General features: G+C 36.7%; 1 protein-coding gene and 1 long non-coding RNA gene across 2 annotated transcripts; both read right to left on the bottom strand.

Annotated features, from left to right (window-relative positions):
* Positions 1–2,732: 2,732 nt before the first annotated feature.
* On the bottom strand, positions 2,733–8,447 carry spi1b (Spi-1 proto-oncogene b). Its single transcript, XM_085907434.1, has 5 exons — positions 8,113–8,447; positions 7,511–7,601; positions 6,552–6,748; positions 4,919–5,069; positions 2,733–3,515 (listed from the first exon to the last, which is right to left on the bottom strand). The coding sequence occupies exons 1-5, from the start codon at positions 8,152–8,154 to the stop codon at positions 3,202–3,204; spliced, it is 795 nt and encodes a 264-aa protein (XP_085763560.1). The 5' UTR covers positions 8,155–8,447; the 3' UTR covers positions 2,733–3,201.
* A 5,729-nt stretch (positions 8,448–14,176) lies between these two features.
* On the bottom strand, positions 14,177–15,166 carry LOC147058966 (uncharacterized). The gene is made up of 2 exons (XR_015065687.1): positions 15,091–15,166; positions 14,177–14,332 (listed from the first exon to the last, which is right to left on the bottom strand). It is a non-coding gene; the product is annotated as an uncharacterized LOC147058966 (long non-coding RNA).
* Positions 15,167–16,910: the final 1,744 nt, after the last annotated feature.

A 16,910-nucleotide genomic window follows, 5' to 3' on the forward strand; every position in this document is an offset into this window, starting at 1 on the left:
CTAAACAGCAAATTCAAGAAAACAAACTAATAAAATGTACACCTAAATCTCTCTCTCCCTCACTCTTTCTCTCTCACTCTCTCTCTCACTCTTTCTCTCTCACTCTCTCTCTCTGACTCTGATTCCCTCTGCCTCTCTCTCTCTCTCTCTCTCTCTCTCTCTGACTCTGATTCACTCTGCCTCTCTCTCTCTGATTCTCTTGGTCTCTCTCTCTGACTGTCTCTCGGTCTCTCGGTCTCGGTCTCTGTCTCTCTCTCTCGGTCTCTCTCTCTGTCTCTGTCTCTGTCTCTCTCTCTCTCTCTCTCTCTCTCTCTCTCTCTCTCTCTCTCTCTCTCTCTCTCTCTCTCTCTCTCTCTCTCTCTCTCTCTCTCTCTCTCTCTCTCTCTCTCTCTCTCTCTCTCTCTCTTGATGTTTGCGACTCTTGGACAGCCAATCAAATGAAATCTAGCATACAAAGCAATGTCCATATTTTATATTTTATTTATTTTATTTATATCTGTGACTGCGGACTACAGATATGGATTCTTTTTACATATTTGCTGATTGAATTATGCATTTGTAAAAGGTTTTGCTAAAATACTGCTTATATTTGTCCTATGAGAGTAGGTAGATATTCCTGTTTGTTGGTTCAGTTTTTTTCATAGTATTTATTTGAGGCCCTCAGGTTACTTCTAACCTGCAAGTAAAGAAACCACTGTAAGATTCCATTGACATGACTTACTTTGATCACCCACCTACACTTTCATACCGCACGTTGGTTCACAACTTTGATCAAGGATGAGAAACAACCACCCCAGATCATGGTTCATGCTCTTCTTGACAAAAAAAATAGTACAACCAACATAGGGGAATTCATCAAGCCAAGTGGTCAGCGCATCTGCCTCATAGTACTTTCTGGCTTTGAATCTTAGCTCCAGCCTCCCTGTGTGTTCTTGCCGCACCTGAACATTCTGTCTCCCTCCCACGTTCCAAAAACAAGCATACGTATTCATTAATTGGCAACTCTAAATGATAGGCATGAGTGGGTGGTTGGTTGTTTGTATCCACCCTGTAGTTGATTGCCAGCCATTTCAGGGTGTACCACGTTGCAGTCACCCAAAGTCACTCAAGCTCACACATGACTAATGAAGACAAGCAATAAATCAAATGCCTGAACAGACAGTTTTGTTTTCTCACAAAATTTCTACTGATTGCAGACCTGTTTTGCTGTGTCGTTGTAGCCTGGTAGCATGCATTCTACCTCAGGCAATGGTATCCAACTTATGTCACATTTGTTTATTTTGGATAGGTCATATGTCAAATTGATAGTTATATAACACCACTGTGCAACTGCTAGACTTACGCACATAATTTCTGTCCTCATTCTTGCCTTATAAACACTAATGCAAATCACATTGCACAACATGAACTACGCAGATCAAAGTTGTCCAAACTATGGCCATGGTGCCTTTTGAGGTTCAGCGATGAATTTTTGGCCGCCCTGCAGAATTCAATAAAAAAAATCTAACTAACTTCTTTCATTTTCCTGCATTGGAGAAAAAAAAAAAAAAAAAAAAAAAACCTGAATTTTTTGTGAACAAAAAGAGGTTCTATACTTTTGCCTCTGTTTCTCATTCATCTTCTTTGTGTTTAGTGTGGATGATATAGTGACTATGTCGATGCCGTTATATTCAAATTCATGAAGGAAATGGTGGTGGACTTTAGTAGGTCCTGAGCCTGTGACTATCAACGAAGACTGTGTGGTAATAGTGCAGACCTGTAAACATCTTAGAGTGTTGTTGCACGACGGGCAAATTACTCTTACCTAAGAACTCACACCTACGGGCAAATTAGAGTCCTTAATCAGTCTACCAAGCAGGTTTTTGACATGTGGTAGGAAAGGGGAATGCCCGTAGAAAACCCACGCAGGCACGGGGAGAACATGCAAACTCCACACAGGGAGGGAGGGAGGTAGAATCCACCCGCACCCTCTTAACTTTGAGGTGGACGTGCTAACCAGTGCGCTACCGTGCCGCCCTAACTAAAACTGTTTTGAAAAAAATGTAACTAAGAAAAACGAACAAAGTGAAAACCAATTAAAACTAACTAAATTCAAACAACAAAACTCAAAATGAAATAAAAACTACTCTTATTAAACTATATTAGGCCTGCTACTAGTGCTTGCTAATAATGATGTTTTTCACGTCCGCATGGATTTGGAGCCAACAAATGTTGAATCCATGCAAATGGACTTTTGGTTTTGTATTGTTTTGTTTTTTTTCTTTTCAAAAACTTTGGAAAATGACATACAGTTATATAATTAGGCTAATGATATTTAATTGCTGCTTCTGTTTTAATTTGACGTGTAAGCATCGGTTTGATCTAAAAGCACAACCGGCTTTAGGCAGCTTGAAAAGATCATTAAAATGAAACTAAGCTCCATACATGCACCGTTCTTATTAACAAATATGTTCACAGGTTTTCAAAAATAATTTGGCACTCCCAGTCTCATAACTGAATAAATTTTTATTGGATTTTCAGTGATTCTACAGTTTCATAATATTGTACAAAAATCTTACTTTGAACAAACTTATCAGTGAATCAGGCCTTTAATCTATCTATCGTCTTTAAATAACAGGTTACATAGTTCATAGAAAGGCATGGCCTTGTTTCCACACGGAAACTTTGCTGTACACATATTTTACCAGCGTCACCTTACCCATGTATGTCCTTACACCCTAAAAATTGCTGGGTTAAAAAATTGGACCGACCCATGAAGTTTGGCCAATTTGACCCAATTTATATGAATAAAGGGATTTGACCCAACCTTATTTCAACCCAGTAGTTTTTAGAGCGTGAATAGCAAAAGCAATGTACATGGATGGTTGACACTGGCTACCCTAATATTTTCATTGCATTTCAATGCTGTGAGAAATAAATGTGCTGCAAAATAACAGTGAAATCTACTAAAGTCCGTCTGGACAGCTTTCATGCACCCTTAAAAATACTGGGTTTAAAACAACCCACCTTCCTGGGTCACAATTTTTTTTTTTTTTTTGTACAAACAATTGGCTTGGGTCAAATTGATCCAACTTCCTCGGTCGTTCCATTGTTGAAACCAGCAGTTTTAAGGGTGGGATGCTTTTAATGGTCTTAATAATGAATGCTAATGTGTGAGATCAACTGTTAAAAGTGAACACTGCTGTTGCATCAGTCTTCTGCCTACATGTATGGCTTTCTCTCCAAATGAGTCTTCCCGAGGACCTCATCACTGAACTGGTAAGTCAGTTTCTTCTTGATCTTTTTTACCTCCCCAGTTTTGCCATAGTTGCGCAAAGCACGCGCCATCTTTTGATAGGTCATTTTTTTGCGGTTTCCCTTTTGGATTCCCCAGCGGTGTGCGAGAGCCTCCTTGTGTTTGGATGAAAATTGGAACATTCCTTTGTCTCTGTCCACCCACCAGATACTGTCCTTCATATCGCCGTTCCTTAAAAGGTCCAACAGGAACTGATACAAACGAATCTTCTTTTTGTTGCCTTTGGGAAACATAAAAAAGTGGTACAATTACTATTTCTGTATGATGCAAAACTTTGTTGCTTTGACCAACTGTGTAATTTTGGAGAGAACAATAATATGCACAAAATTCCAAGGAATACTAACACAAACAATTTTTAAATGCACCCTGATTTGTTTGTGTGACTTTTGAAGCAGTTGACTCATTGACATTAAACTGATGTGCATTGACAGATAATTAGGTTGTAATTAGTAGCCTTATTACCGAGCAGACAAGCCCTAAAACATGCCAAATTATTTTTTTAATTAAAACATCAACCAAGTAATCCAATGATTTTTTTTTCCGAATTATTTTTTAAAAGATCCCAGGTATTTGACCTTTGTTTTAAACTGTGCGGTTTGCGGCAGGCTTTTGTTTCATCTTCGTCTGGTTGAGTATTTACGAGGGGTGTTTCCCAAAACATCAACTAAGTAATTGAAATGTTTTTTTTTTTTCTCGCAAAAGTTTTTAATAGGTCCCAGGTGTTTGACCTTTATTTTGAAGTGCGCGGTTGTCGGCAGCGTTTTGTTTCATCTTCATCTGGTTGAGTAATTATGAGTGGTGTTCCCCAACCTTTCCCAGCAACTTAATTTGCTGTCCACATTCCAACAAGTGACGACACACTTTTATTGTGCATTCTGCCCTCTAACGAAAGAGCATTTAATTGTTCTGCCTGTCACTTTACATCACTGGAATATAAAGATGAACAAATATTTCTAAGTATTACATATTAGTTTCTGTCAAATAAACAATACTGGATCATTTTCCCGATGTGTCATGAGAGACCATCTCAGGGATGCCACAGAATGGATAAATTGAGAAGATAAAGAAAACAAAGCTCAGCAGTGAGTACTTACAAAAGCACTATATAAATATTGAAATATGACATCAAATAGTAAAATGTAAATTGGGTAAAACATTACATTACAATAGTGAGTAGTTCAGGTTCGTCTTCCCGATTAGACAGTAAAAAAATAAAAAAATAGTATTGTTCTGACACCATTTTCAAAGTTTGATTATCAGGAAAAGATTTTTAGAAATTGTGAAATGCCCACTGAGATCAGAAGAAGCACTCGTACTATAGTCTGTAAAATGCAGTTTGCCACAGAGAGAGAGCAAAAATACAATCAATTTCGCCATTGGTTGTGTACTGCAAAGACTTTTTAAACCAAACAGCTAATACACGTCTAACTGCATTGTGTAACTATTCAAATGATGATGAATGCTGATGAATAAAATGAGCTGGAAGATCATCTCCATGAGTTATGCCGATGACGTGTGAAGAACACACACATTTTACGCAAATGTTTCTGTCATCTCAGCTCTAATACTGAATAATCGTATCTCAACAGATAATCCTGATGTATTTCGAATGGGATTTCTTACCCATCTCTCCCGGCATGACGTAAGGGACTTGTTCTCGAAGACACTCCTCATCAGACACTTCCAGGGGCGGACTTTGGCGTCCATGCTCTTCATCATCAGTGCTATGTTGTGACACATGTGTAGGATACGCAGTCCGTGGGAAGAACGTTACCTTCAAAACAGGAGGCAGTCCCTTTGGTTACCAAGCTAAATTAAATATTCTTGTGGCATGAAAGGATCTGTTGGTTATAAGTATTTTCCATTGTAGTCAATGTTTTCAGACAGGTGAAATTGACTCGGGGTGGCATTCATTCCTACGAACAAACATTGAATCCTTAACCAAGTGAACATGCATGTTTCTGGAAGGTGTGAGGAAGCTGGAGAACCCAAATAATAGACTTAGCACAGAAAGGCCAAAGCCAAGAGCTGAGTCACGTCTAGTCATATAGCCCTAACTCCCCAAAGCGTCTCAATGGGCTTGACGAGCTCACTTTTCACAACATCCCGTTGTCTAAAGCTTCCCATGCAGACAAAAAAGCCATTCGGAAAATATATTCCTTTTTGTTCAAGGGACCACCATTATAATCAAGAAGCAACTCGGGGACCACTGTTTTGGCAGAATGTTTCATTTTGCACCGAAGGAGGCGCGACCTATACAGGCTACTTATTTGCATCTGTATGTCGAATTTGGGAATCTCAGCTACAGTTAACATAATTTGGATGGGTAAATGATTCACAAAATAGCTGGAAAATGAATCAAGTCTAAATAATAAATCATTTTTATTTTTTAAAATGTTGGAATTTTTTTTACATTTCCAATTTCACGGACCACGTGCAATACCGCCTCGGACCACTAGAGAGCCGCGGACCACCGGTTGACAGTCCTTGATTTAAAACACATTTTAAGACTTGCATTTTGCATTATGAGCGTAAAAAAACTACTTGTTTATGAAGTGGAAGAATATTAAATAATTGGTGCCGCAAAATCAAAATTCCTCGACACATTAAGTGATTTTTCTCCATTCGATTATATTTACCAGAGTGAGAAGCGATTATATTTACCAGAGTGAAGGCTTTAGACATAATTTTTTTTATCTGATATTTTGTTTGCTAATTTGCAAAAAGAAATAACTTCAACATTTACACAAAAATGGAGTATTGATTATTTTCTTCTAACAATTTACAATTTGTTAATTGACAAAAGAAATCTTCATTCAAGCCACGGTGTCATATTGCTGTAATACATCCCTCACTTAAATTTGAAAGTAATAGTTGTAAAAATAAAAGTTTAAAGCATTCATACTGTAACACATAGGTTAATGGACAAAATTAAATTTGACTCAGTTCCAGAATGTCCTCTCAGAATGAAATCAAATTGGGAATTTTTAGGGGTTTTATTGTGCAATCTTATACTTTCCTGCTTTTGTTTTTTGGCATTAGCCGTCTATAGAATTTTCCAATGGCTTTGTGCAACCAGTATTAATGAGCATGAATCTATACAAATAATCTATCTTAATGAATGACTACATAAATTCCCAAACAGATGAATGATGAATTTCCAGCAACTTGTTTTTCAAGTTCTCTCATTCATAGAATCAATTTCTTGTTTTTATTGAGAATATCCTTTTCCTGATTCGGTACCAGAGGGACTTACTGGTTGCTGCAACATATGAGAATGTGCCCCAAGGTTTGGATCCAGTAGATTTTCTGGATCATAGCGCATGACCTCGTGTCGAATAAGACCGGGTGGGTGCAGAGACTGTACACTTTGCAACTCTGTGAAGTTTGTCTCTTGAAGATTTTCAAACTCAATTGGGTATACGTGAGTATGAGAGTGATAGTCCCAGTGATCTAATGAGAGAACACAAGGAAACATTAGATTACAATAGACAGAGTGAAAACAACACAATACTTTATTCAGTTAGTGAGATTTTAGTCGGAACAAGGACAGTTGAATTATAATAGGAAACTATTACCTATTGCAGTTGTAGACATTTTTTTCTTAATTAATGTAACCATTTTCAAGTTATGCCCCCTATTATTTTTCTTGACTGGATTTTGATACACAGCCACTCATGTAATGATGAAATATCTAAGCTATAAAAACTAAGAAAAAAGTATTGTCAGGAAAATGTATTGTTTATTTAATTTGTACTCCCTTTCATGAAATATATGCAAAATTAATTGTGTCAAAATATATTTACATAGAAATATTTTTCCCCCAACACATCGCCTCGCTTTATTTTTTCCATTAAGTCTGTATTGGTGGAATATTCAAAACTGTTGCTACCAAGAGAAAGTCAACAAAACCCCATGGGGCAAAATTTGTTCTATGTCTGTAGTTAGAGCGGTCCAAAAAATAGCATCTGTTTCCTGTGCGCTTCAGCTGCACACATTGTATTTGCCTTAAGTACACCCCAAAATAAAAAAATAAAAGAATTACTCCTCAGGTCTCAATGTTTTATTTCTAGTTCATTCATTCAAATCCATTCAAAATATTTTAGATCGCATAATATTGTATATCTGTCCAAGCCTTATTGGTTAACCTTTGTAACATATTGCATCAAACCGTTAAAAAGAAAGAAAGATATGAAATGCTCGAGTAAAACTGACCTGCCTGCATCTCTGTATCCAGAACATATGGACTATAATAATCTGGAATTTGATGTCTGTAGATCTCTGGATCATATGTTTCTTCCGAGGACTACAAGAGCACATTAAAATATAACAATCATGAATGAAACAAGTTGTTGATACATCACAGACAACAAAGCAAATTTGTAGTCAATATATTTTAAATCAATTTCTCTTGTATTAATCACAATCACAAACTAAATTTAAATATTTGATTGGCTAAAATCTTCACTATGTATGTACATATATTTGTACATACATATGTATATATGTATGTACATATATTTACTTAAATAAAATACACGAGTTTTTTTTTTTTTTGGGCCACTGCTATTCTGAAACTTTCAAGAACTTTAAAGTTTCGTTTTCGTCTGTAGTTTGAAAGGGCTGTTAGAGTTGGCATCCTGTCTACTAATGAACTCAAACTCGTAGTAATTCATCAAATATGACATGAGAGGCCAAAGTTATTTCTCTTACATTTCTGGATAAGAAAATGCAATGTTTTCAAAAATAAATGTGTGTATATTTTATTCTAAAAATGTCTTGACGCTTTAGAAGATAATAATAATGATAATACTTACAGGTGCAACGAGATAACTCTCCATTCTGTAGGGATGCAACATGGGGGCTTCTTCTCCAACGAGTGGGCTCAAAGACACCTTGCAGACCAAAAGCTCTCACAACCTTTCAAAACCTTTGCAGCACCATTACACAATGTTTCAAAATTTCCTCTCATTTAACGATAACAAAAACATGTCCCTCTGTTGCTCTTATTTTATAGTTAACGCTACTGAGCTGAATCAGTCCAAGAGACTGTCAGTGGGATCAAATACAACTAGAAAATAAGCATAGGCTCACTGTTTGCCTGTGAAAAAGGAACTTTTAACTTCTGTAAATTGGTGTGGGTGGGAGCAACAGAGTGTCTCTACTGCTTCAGGGGAGCCCGCAAAACTTCGCATTTATCACCAGCAATATATTGTCGCCTCCCTTGGTGGCCAATCAGTGACCGTGTCGACTAAAAGCATCGCCCATTCATGGGCCACTTCACCGCTACAATGATTGAAGTCAAATGCTAAGTCAAAAGTTTTGTTTATTTGTAAATGAAATCGTTTTTCTATTTGCCATGTTATTGGCGTAAAAGTGTACCTACTGTATCATCCATATTGTTTTGGTCATTTACCAAATGGCACCTGCATTGAATTTATTTACTGCGTTAGGTTGACAATGTCTTTGCACCCAAGTCTGATCTGTGCAGCATCAAAGCAAACAATAGTGCAAAATGTCTGACTGAGAGTGTGCATTGTGTAAGACTGGCCAATGTTGTGAAAATCTCTATCAGCCCACTTTTCCAGTCATTGCAAACTAAAAGTTGATAAAAAAAAAAAAAACATTGAGCAAACATAAAAAAGAAAGCGCCAACTGCTACACCTTGTTCCACTCTAAAACTTTATTGCCTTTCTTTGACCTTAATTTTCCTCCCTATACGATGTCTTGCAAATTAGAATTACACCCATAGGATCACACACATACCCGCACGTGACTGGAAGATAAGATGAAGCAACAGTATCAGTTTTGGAGGTTCTGATTATCACAAAGGAGATACAGGAGTTTAAAAAAAAAAATCTAAAGGAGGATATAGCCCCTGCTCGCTACCTCCTTCTCACAAAGAAATGTGCCTAACTTGACTTGTGAGGATGTCACACCAAAAGACTGATAACCACTTTCTCAGCCATTGACAATTAGACCTTCCATTTATTCCCTCAAGCAATGAATAGAGGTCTGCTGGCCTGGACTCTATTTTAATAAACACAATATTTGTTTTTCATTGTCTGTTTTGCATAGTTTGTGTCCTGTTTGTTGTATGTGATATTACTGAGCGCCAACGAATGTGCTTGAATGGTTGCTGGGTTTCCTCATTTAATGTCCCTTACATTACACAAGGATGTCGGTGCAATATTAATTTGTGCTAAAAAGAAATGCTCATCATTAGTGCATCCCTCACTTAAATTTGAAAGTAATAGTTGTAAAAATAAAAGTTTAAAGCATTCATACTGTAACACATAGGTTAATGGACAAAATTAAATTTGACTCAGTTCCAGAATGTCCTCTCAGAATGAAATCAAATTGGGAATTTTTAGGGGTTTTATTGTGCAATCTTATACTTTCCTGCTTTTGTTTTTTGGCATTACCCGTCTATAGAATTTTCCAATGGCTTTGTGCAACCAGTATAAATGAGCATGAATCTATACAAATAATCTATCTTAATGAATGACTACATAAATTCCCAAACAGATGAATGATGAATTTCCAGCAACTTGTTTTTCAAGTTCTCTCATTCATAGAATCAATTTCTTGTTTTTATTGAGAATATCCTTTTCCTGATTCGGTACCAGAGGGACTTACTGGTTGCTGCAACATATGAGAATGTGCCCCAAGGTTTGGATCCAGTAGATTTTCTGGATCATAGCGCATGACCTCGTGTCGAATAAGACCGGGTGGGTGCAGAGACTGTACACTTTGCAACTCTGCGAAGTTTGTCTCTTGAAGATTTTCAAACTCAATTGGGTATACGTGAGTATGAGAGTGATAGTCCCAGTGATCTAATGAGAGAACACTGAGCGCCAACGAATGTGCTTGAATGGTTGCTGGGTTTCCTCATTTCAGTTTCTAAAAAATGTCATCTAGTTTGTGAGAATCAAAATTTTACGTACACATTGTGACAAAGCAAAATGCTCAATGTAATATTTTATACTAATATTTAAAACTATTACTGAGAGCTTCATCTCTAACTAAAATAATTCCGAATGAAATATTTTTTTGGTCTTTCTAGAAATCTTAGGCCTTATTACCTGATGACATTCGGAACAGGTGACGTAAAAGTGGTGTCTTACCTTTACTTTGCATTTCGAGTTTATCAGAGAAAATATGTGTGCATACGATCATGCAAGTGAGTATTTATTGAGTATTCATGCAAGACGGCTGGTTGGTAAATCGGTCATGTACGCAAGTGTGCATGCGTAAAATCTCATTTCGTTTCTGCCTTTTACGCCTTCACCGCGAAAACCAAAAAAATAAAAAAAACTGTCTGTAAAATTGTTGGAAGGACTCCCGTTGCATTATTAAAACAGCCAGAGCTCCTTGAAGGGCCGACGAATGGATATAATTAAACAAGTTTGTCTACCTCCCTGTATTGGCACAGGTTTGTCACGTGCCCTATGTGGCTTGAGCTGGTCTGATTGGAGTTTTAAGTTTTGGGCCATGTATGGGAGCATAACAGTCGAGCATAACCTTTCCACTTTTGGAGGGTGGTTTCAAATTTGTTTGTATTCATTCCCTCAAAATGCCATCTCCGTCCAAACAAAAAACAGGTTTTTTCTTTTAGTTTTTACTCACCAGTGTCATTTTATAAATGGGCCTTTATTTATATTACCATTAATATGTGTCGCATGTACGATAATTGCATCCAAAGGCCAATATAGATTTCATCTTTCCAGGGTGCTTGATGTACTTCAACCTCCAAAGTATGGGAGAATATGCAGTATTGGCCAGATTTGACAGGGAATTGCCATATTATAGGCTTGCTCCTCCCTCAACACATATCTGGTATTAAGGTGTATGAAAGATTTACATTTTACACAACACCCTGTTGTCATTGGAATTGTGGTTTGAATCATTTATTCTGAAAAAACACCTTTAGACATGCTGGCATCCATAATTTTTTTGCAGCTTCCAGGAATTGTGTATAGAGCCTTGCCAAGTCAATGCCACACCTGCTGTCTGCCATCTGTCCAGTACGGGGTAAATTGGGATTCATCCACGACTCCAAAGTAACAGGCGAGTGCGTGCAATGTCCACGTGATTAAGTGACATACTACAGTCAGGTTAGACCAAGATATAGCCATCCCCGATGAAGGTTTCTGACTGTAGAAAATAAAGTATTACTGTTTTCTTCAAATGTTTGGTGTGGCAAACTTGGGATGTCTTGGTTGAATGTTGTCTAAGTTTGTGAAGCCTCTCAAATGTACCGACAGCCTCACTAAAATGATGTCTTGCACATCAAGGAACACTTTTAGCAGCATCTAGACATGACTCATATGTCAGCTGAATGGATTATTTTGTGCCGTCATGTGCTCACTTGTGCATTTTTTATCAACTTTATGAAGAAACTTCATATATGAAGTACGTAGAAGCAGTTTGGCTTTTAAAGGGAAATCTTTTTGCAATCAAGAATTTGGAACAAAATGATTGGTGCATACAGTTACATACTTGATATTACGCGGACATTCGGGTGCATAATTTGGGAATTATGATGGCCTCAATATAACAGCAACCTCATGGAAGATTTCTGTTGGTCCTCCATATGTGAGTCATCATGGCTTCTGACATACTTTGCAGCACAAAACTGCTGATATGTCCCTCTAAAGAAACTGAAATGTCCAGCATTTTTGTGTAGAGAATTGGAAACATTCTATAAAGCAGACAGGTTACATATTTTCAAATACCACAAGATCATTTCAGGCAAACATGTTTTAATCCACAGTGCTTTACAGGGGTCAATAAACAAATACAGTTTTCCAATAAAAAAGATGTCACTGAAAGCAGAAAACAATATTGTCATAGTATACAACATGGTAATAAGAAAACACACAAACACATTGAATACTCTAACTTAACTCTGCACTCTGCAGTGCACAACCACAGAGGCATAAAAGCAAAATGAGGAACTGGAAACTTTTCTTTCGGATTTGGTTCTATGAATGTCTTACAATAAATCGATGTACATGGTAGGATGATCCTGACTTGAAATAAGAGTTGGGTGTCTTGTTTTTTTTTTTTTTTTCTGTTGTAGAAGGGAGGAAGCAAAAACAAATCAAACACATTGGGTTTTACAGAAAGCACGTTTTGCGTAATTAGAACAGAAAGTAAAAAGCATCCAAGCGTGACAAGAATCAAAATTATAAGTATAAAGAATATGACAAAAGAAAAATCAAATTGTAATGTCACATTTGGTGCTCAGTTCTACCAATCTGAAAGAAATGTACATCAAGAAAACAAAACTGCTACTACTACTTCTGCTACTACTACTACTACTACTACTACTAGTACTACTACTACTATGATTAGTACTACAACTACAACTACTACTATTACTACAGCCGTCATCGGGCAGTAGGCGGGGGACACCCTGAACTGGTTGCCAACCAATCGCAGGGCACACAGAGACGAACAACCATTCGCACTCGCACTCACACCTAGGGACAATTTGGAGTGCTCAATCGGCCTATCAAGCATGTTTTTGGGATGTGGGAGGAAACCGGAGATTTAAAGTTTCCATAATGGATTACAGTTTTTCAAACACACTGTAACTTACTCACAGACATGATTCTAACTCTGCAGCAGTAGCTATGACCAAGCATTATTTTCTGGTTTGTTCTGTAAAATATATACTTCTCTGTTTTCAAGTATCAAGATTAAGCTCTCTGATTGTTGCGCCATACAAACAGTTAAAATAGCTTGTGTGTTACCACAAGAGTGGGGGCCAGTGTGGAGGTGTCAAGGTTATCACAAGTTTAGCATGTACTTCATTATGATGATGATATGCAGCGAGCATACTCCAGATCCGCCATTAGGTCAGTCACAGCAAGTGACAGGAATGTCTATCTATTATCTAGTGACAGGAATGTCTATTATCTATTCATCCATCCGTATGTATTGTCTTTTTTTTTTTTTTTTAAGGTTTTTTTGTTTCTCAGCCAACAAATGTATGCTCAAATGTCTTACTTTTAATGGTGGGGTCTAACAGTTTGGCCCTCTTGCCACAAGTGGCTTGTCGGATTGTTTGCTGCTTGAACATGACACAAGATATTCTAACTCAATAGATTGTGTTTGATTAGTTTCCATCAAGGTTCAGGCAACTGCTACTGTTGGCACAATAATGTTAGTATTTTACTTCAGAAGGACAGTGTTGTTTTTTTTACATTTCATTGCAACACCACATTTAACAAAGTAAGATTGTCAAAATAAAAAAGACATCAGTTTTGCAAGCGTAAGCGATGTTGCATTGAGAAATGAAGACAGCCTATTGCTCTTAGTCATAGACAGTATTCGGGTGGCTTAGCTTGTCAAAGAAACTCTTGCAGTACAATGTTCTTATGGTTGCAAATAATTTGCTGACAGGGGTATTGCTAATTACTTGTGAATACATTTTAACCACACGAGGTTTAAATAGGTTACTATTATCACTGTTTTCATATGAAAATGTCAAAACATTTGACCTTTAGTAGTAATAACGACAATTGCAATTATAATAATTGCAATGTGATGGCAACACAGAGTTAAAAATTAAACAGGAAAATAATCCTACACTGATATAGGTATAGAAGATGTCTACTGTTTCTATTGGTATTTATTTGGTGTGTCAAACGTATAAGATGTTTTTATTTTCATTTTGCAAGGACTTTAATTTACATCCCCAATATTCATGAATTATAACAAAATCTCTAAATGGATAATCTAGTTTGAGTACACAAGGAATTTGAGGCCTCTTATGCATTAATGGCTCTTAAAAGTGTCACTTTGCAATTGTCAACTGACTGCAAAATTGCGAAACCCGTGTAGCTGACATCAACAGTTTCTATCACGGACATTTGGAGTCTCCCGTGTTGGAGTTTCAGAAGCTTGCTGCACAGGATCACGAGATTGTGCCCACACAAGTTTGCATAGGGGAATGACACGCATGACCACTGACTGTGGAAAACAGGATACAGGCAACGTCGCAACAGGAAGTGTTGCGCTCCTCCTCTGCAAAACATCAGTTTAGCCAGACTGAGATCTGGTTGATGTCTAAACTCTGAAAATTCTGTGGTAGTGCTCATATTTCGTAATCGCCATCACTCAACATTGTTTCTTGAGAAATGCAGTTGAAAAAAAACCTCTTTGTTTGTTGAAAGCATATAAAAGCCAGAGTTAACATCACATTAGCATTAGATTTTATTAATAGAACATTTTTATACTTTAGTCACTGCTTGCTCAGCAATATAATAAACCCACTTGAAAATTGTCTCAGTGTGACACTAATGATTTAATGACACCATGGTGCTTCATGAATTAAATAAAATGCCCTTTGATTTTTAATTATAATACAGTGTTTGACTTCTAAGGCAACCCAGTTTTTTTCAGTCAAATTTAACAATACATTCTACATAGCAACTTTAAATTTAATCTACCTGCATTTGTCATTCATATCATTTCAAATTGGGTGTTAATAATCATTCAAAGTATAATGATATGCAAGTGAAACAAGAACAAGAACAAAAAATAGCTCGGAGGTAATAGTGTAAATGATCATAAAGTCATTAAGCTGCGGGTTAAACACAGCTCAGAAGACGTGATCTCTGGTAAATAGTATTTCAAATATATAGTGGTCAACATTTGTATAGAGATATGTCACCACTTTGTGATATTCGACCATAGAATAGAGAGTAATACTAAAACATCAGCATGTCCCTCAAAGGTAACGCCCACGGTCGCCCTTAAAAGCAAAACTTATTTGGTCTTACCAGTTTGCTGTGTAAATCATCCAGTGGCCAGTGGATACGCTCCCAAAAAGTCACTTGGTTAACTACGAGAAGCAAATTGCCAAAGGTGGTTGAAAAATGCAGCTTTCTAGATATCTCTGAATTAGCAGGGGAACTAAAAACTTCCTTAATTCTGCCAATTTATGTTGAGTACCATAAGGCTTCTTCTCCTATTTCTTCTTCTTCCTTATTAAAACAAGAAGATGACAAACTTCCTACAGAACATATTGTTTTTGGCTCTCAGTGAACCGAGTCTCTACCGGTTAACTTTATTGAACAAAATATTTATTGTATAAGTATATATTCTTTTATTAAATTGGGGCCTACACTTTTAAAAGATGAAGGAAATAAATGAAACCCAACTGTGAATTTACTAAAAACACCATATATGTTTGGATGGGGGGGGGGGGATCTGAATAAATACATAGCTTTATGATATTCTACATCTTTTCCAGTTCATGACAAAATTAATTCAGAATGAATAATACAGAAGAAAGAAATTACATGTAAAAAAAAATTAAAATCTGTATTAAATAGTAGCATACCTTCTTCAACAAATGAAATTGTATTGCCACTTTGTCCATGACTTGCTTTATGGACTAAAATAGCTTTGAGTTCAAATATGATTATTTTTATAAATGTAAAAATGTTATGGAATCTATTCCGTATTTCATTTCTGTGGGAGGACAGCACACAAGGAAGACCGTTGTTGTTGACTGACACTCAGCAGCAGGGGTTTCAGTGGCCATTATTTGTTTCACAATGACATGGAACAGTTGCCTGACATGCGTTGTCGGGGACATCCAGCTCTCTCACTTCTTATTCCTGATTCCTCATTTTCTTTGGACTCCTCGACACCAACCCTCAGCCAAGGCTGTGAGATATTATTAGACGAGTGTGAATCACAAGCCACATGGACAAACACAATCACTCATACACGCGAGACTAAAAAAGATTAAGATAAGAGTGTATGAAGAGGGAACCATAGACTGCTGTTCCAATACGTTATTGACTTTATTTCAACACACTCTTCACTGTTTACTTAACTTGTACAAATAGAAAATGCACATATTGATATGTATATCATATCGTAGGACATTCACCCCCATCCATCCGCACAATCAAGTTCCTCTTTTTTTTCATCTTGCTTAAGCCAGACAAGGATGATTCAGTGCAGATATGAATCGTGTTATTTCTGCTGTTTTTATCTTCATATCTCAGTACTGCACACCAAATCATGAACAGTTATCTACTTTTAAAATGTGCAAAAACATTACAAGTAAGCATCAATAAATGAGCCATCATACTGACTCTGAATGAAACAGGGATATATTATTTTCAGTTTTGTTGTATTAGATTGTACTGTTTTATAGTATGTGTGATGGTAAACTAACAGTTAGTTGTATCCTATGTTGTACAAAATTTACAGTCTTGTCTTTTTTGTTTTGTTTTGCTTTTTAAATCATGCAAATGGTACGTATTGATGTTTTCTTGCCTGATCTCATTACAGGGAATTGATTTTAGATACACCTCCTAGTGGCCAGACACTGAGACGAATAAACGAAAAGAGGAGTTAACTTTTTTCTCCATCATGATCTGCTATCTTGGCTCGTTTGTGGTGTGAATAAAATGTCTGTTTTATCTGCTTACTTGCTCACATAGCCAATTATTTCTATTAGAAATTCATACAAAATAGTAAATCAGTTGCTTGTGCTTCCACAGGAAAAAAAAAAAACGTTTAATAATAATAAACTAGTTAAAATCTATTCAAAACTTTTATTTTTCATGTAAGTATATATAAA

Source organism: Syngnathus leptorhynchus, chromosome 3, assembly GCF_054491065.1.
Source record: "Syngnathus leptorhynchus isolate UIUO chromosome 3, UIUO_Slep, whole genome shotgun sequence".
NCBI classification, from domain to species: Eukaryota; Metazoa; Chordata; class Actinopteri; order Syngnathiformes; family Syngnathidae; genus Syngnathus; species Syngnathus leptorhynchus.

Excerpts from the sequence above, each read along its gene's own strand:
- spi1b (XM_085907434.1), bottom strand. The coding sequence starts at position 8,154 with ATGTTGCATCCCTACAGAATGGAGAGTTATCTCGTTGCACCT. Across the intron at positions 6,749-7,510 it reads GGATACAGAGATGCAGGCAG|ATCACTGGGACTATCACTCT; the intron begins GTCAGTTTTACT and ends TTCTCTCATTAG. Across the intron at positions 3,516-4,918 it reads CGTCATGCCGGGAGAGATGG|GCAACAAAAAGAAGATTCGT; the intron begins GTAAGAAATCCC and ends TGTTTCCCAAAG.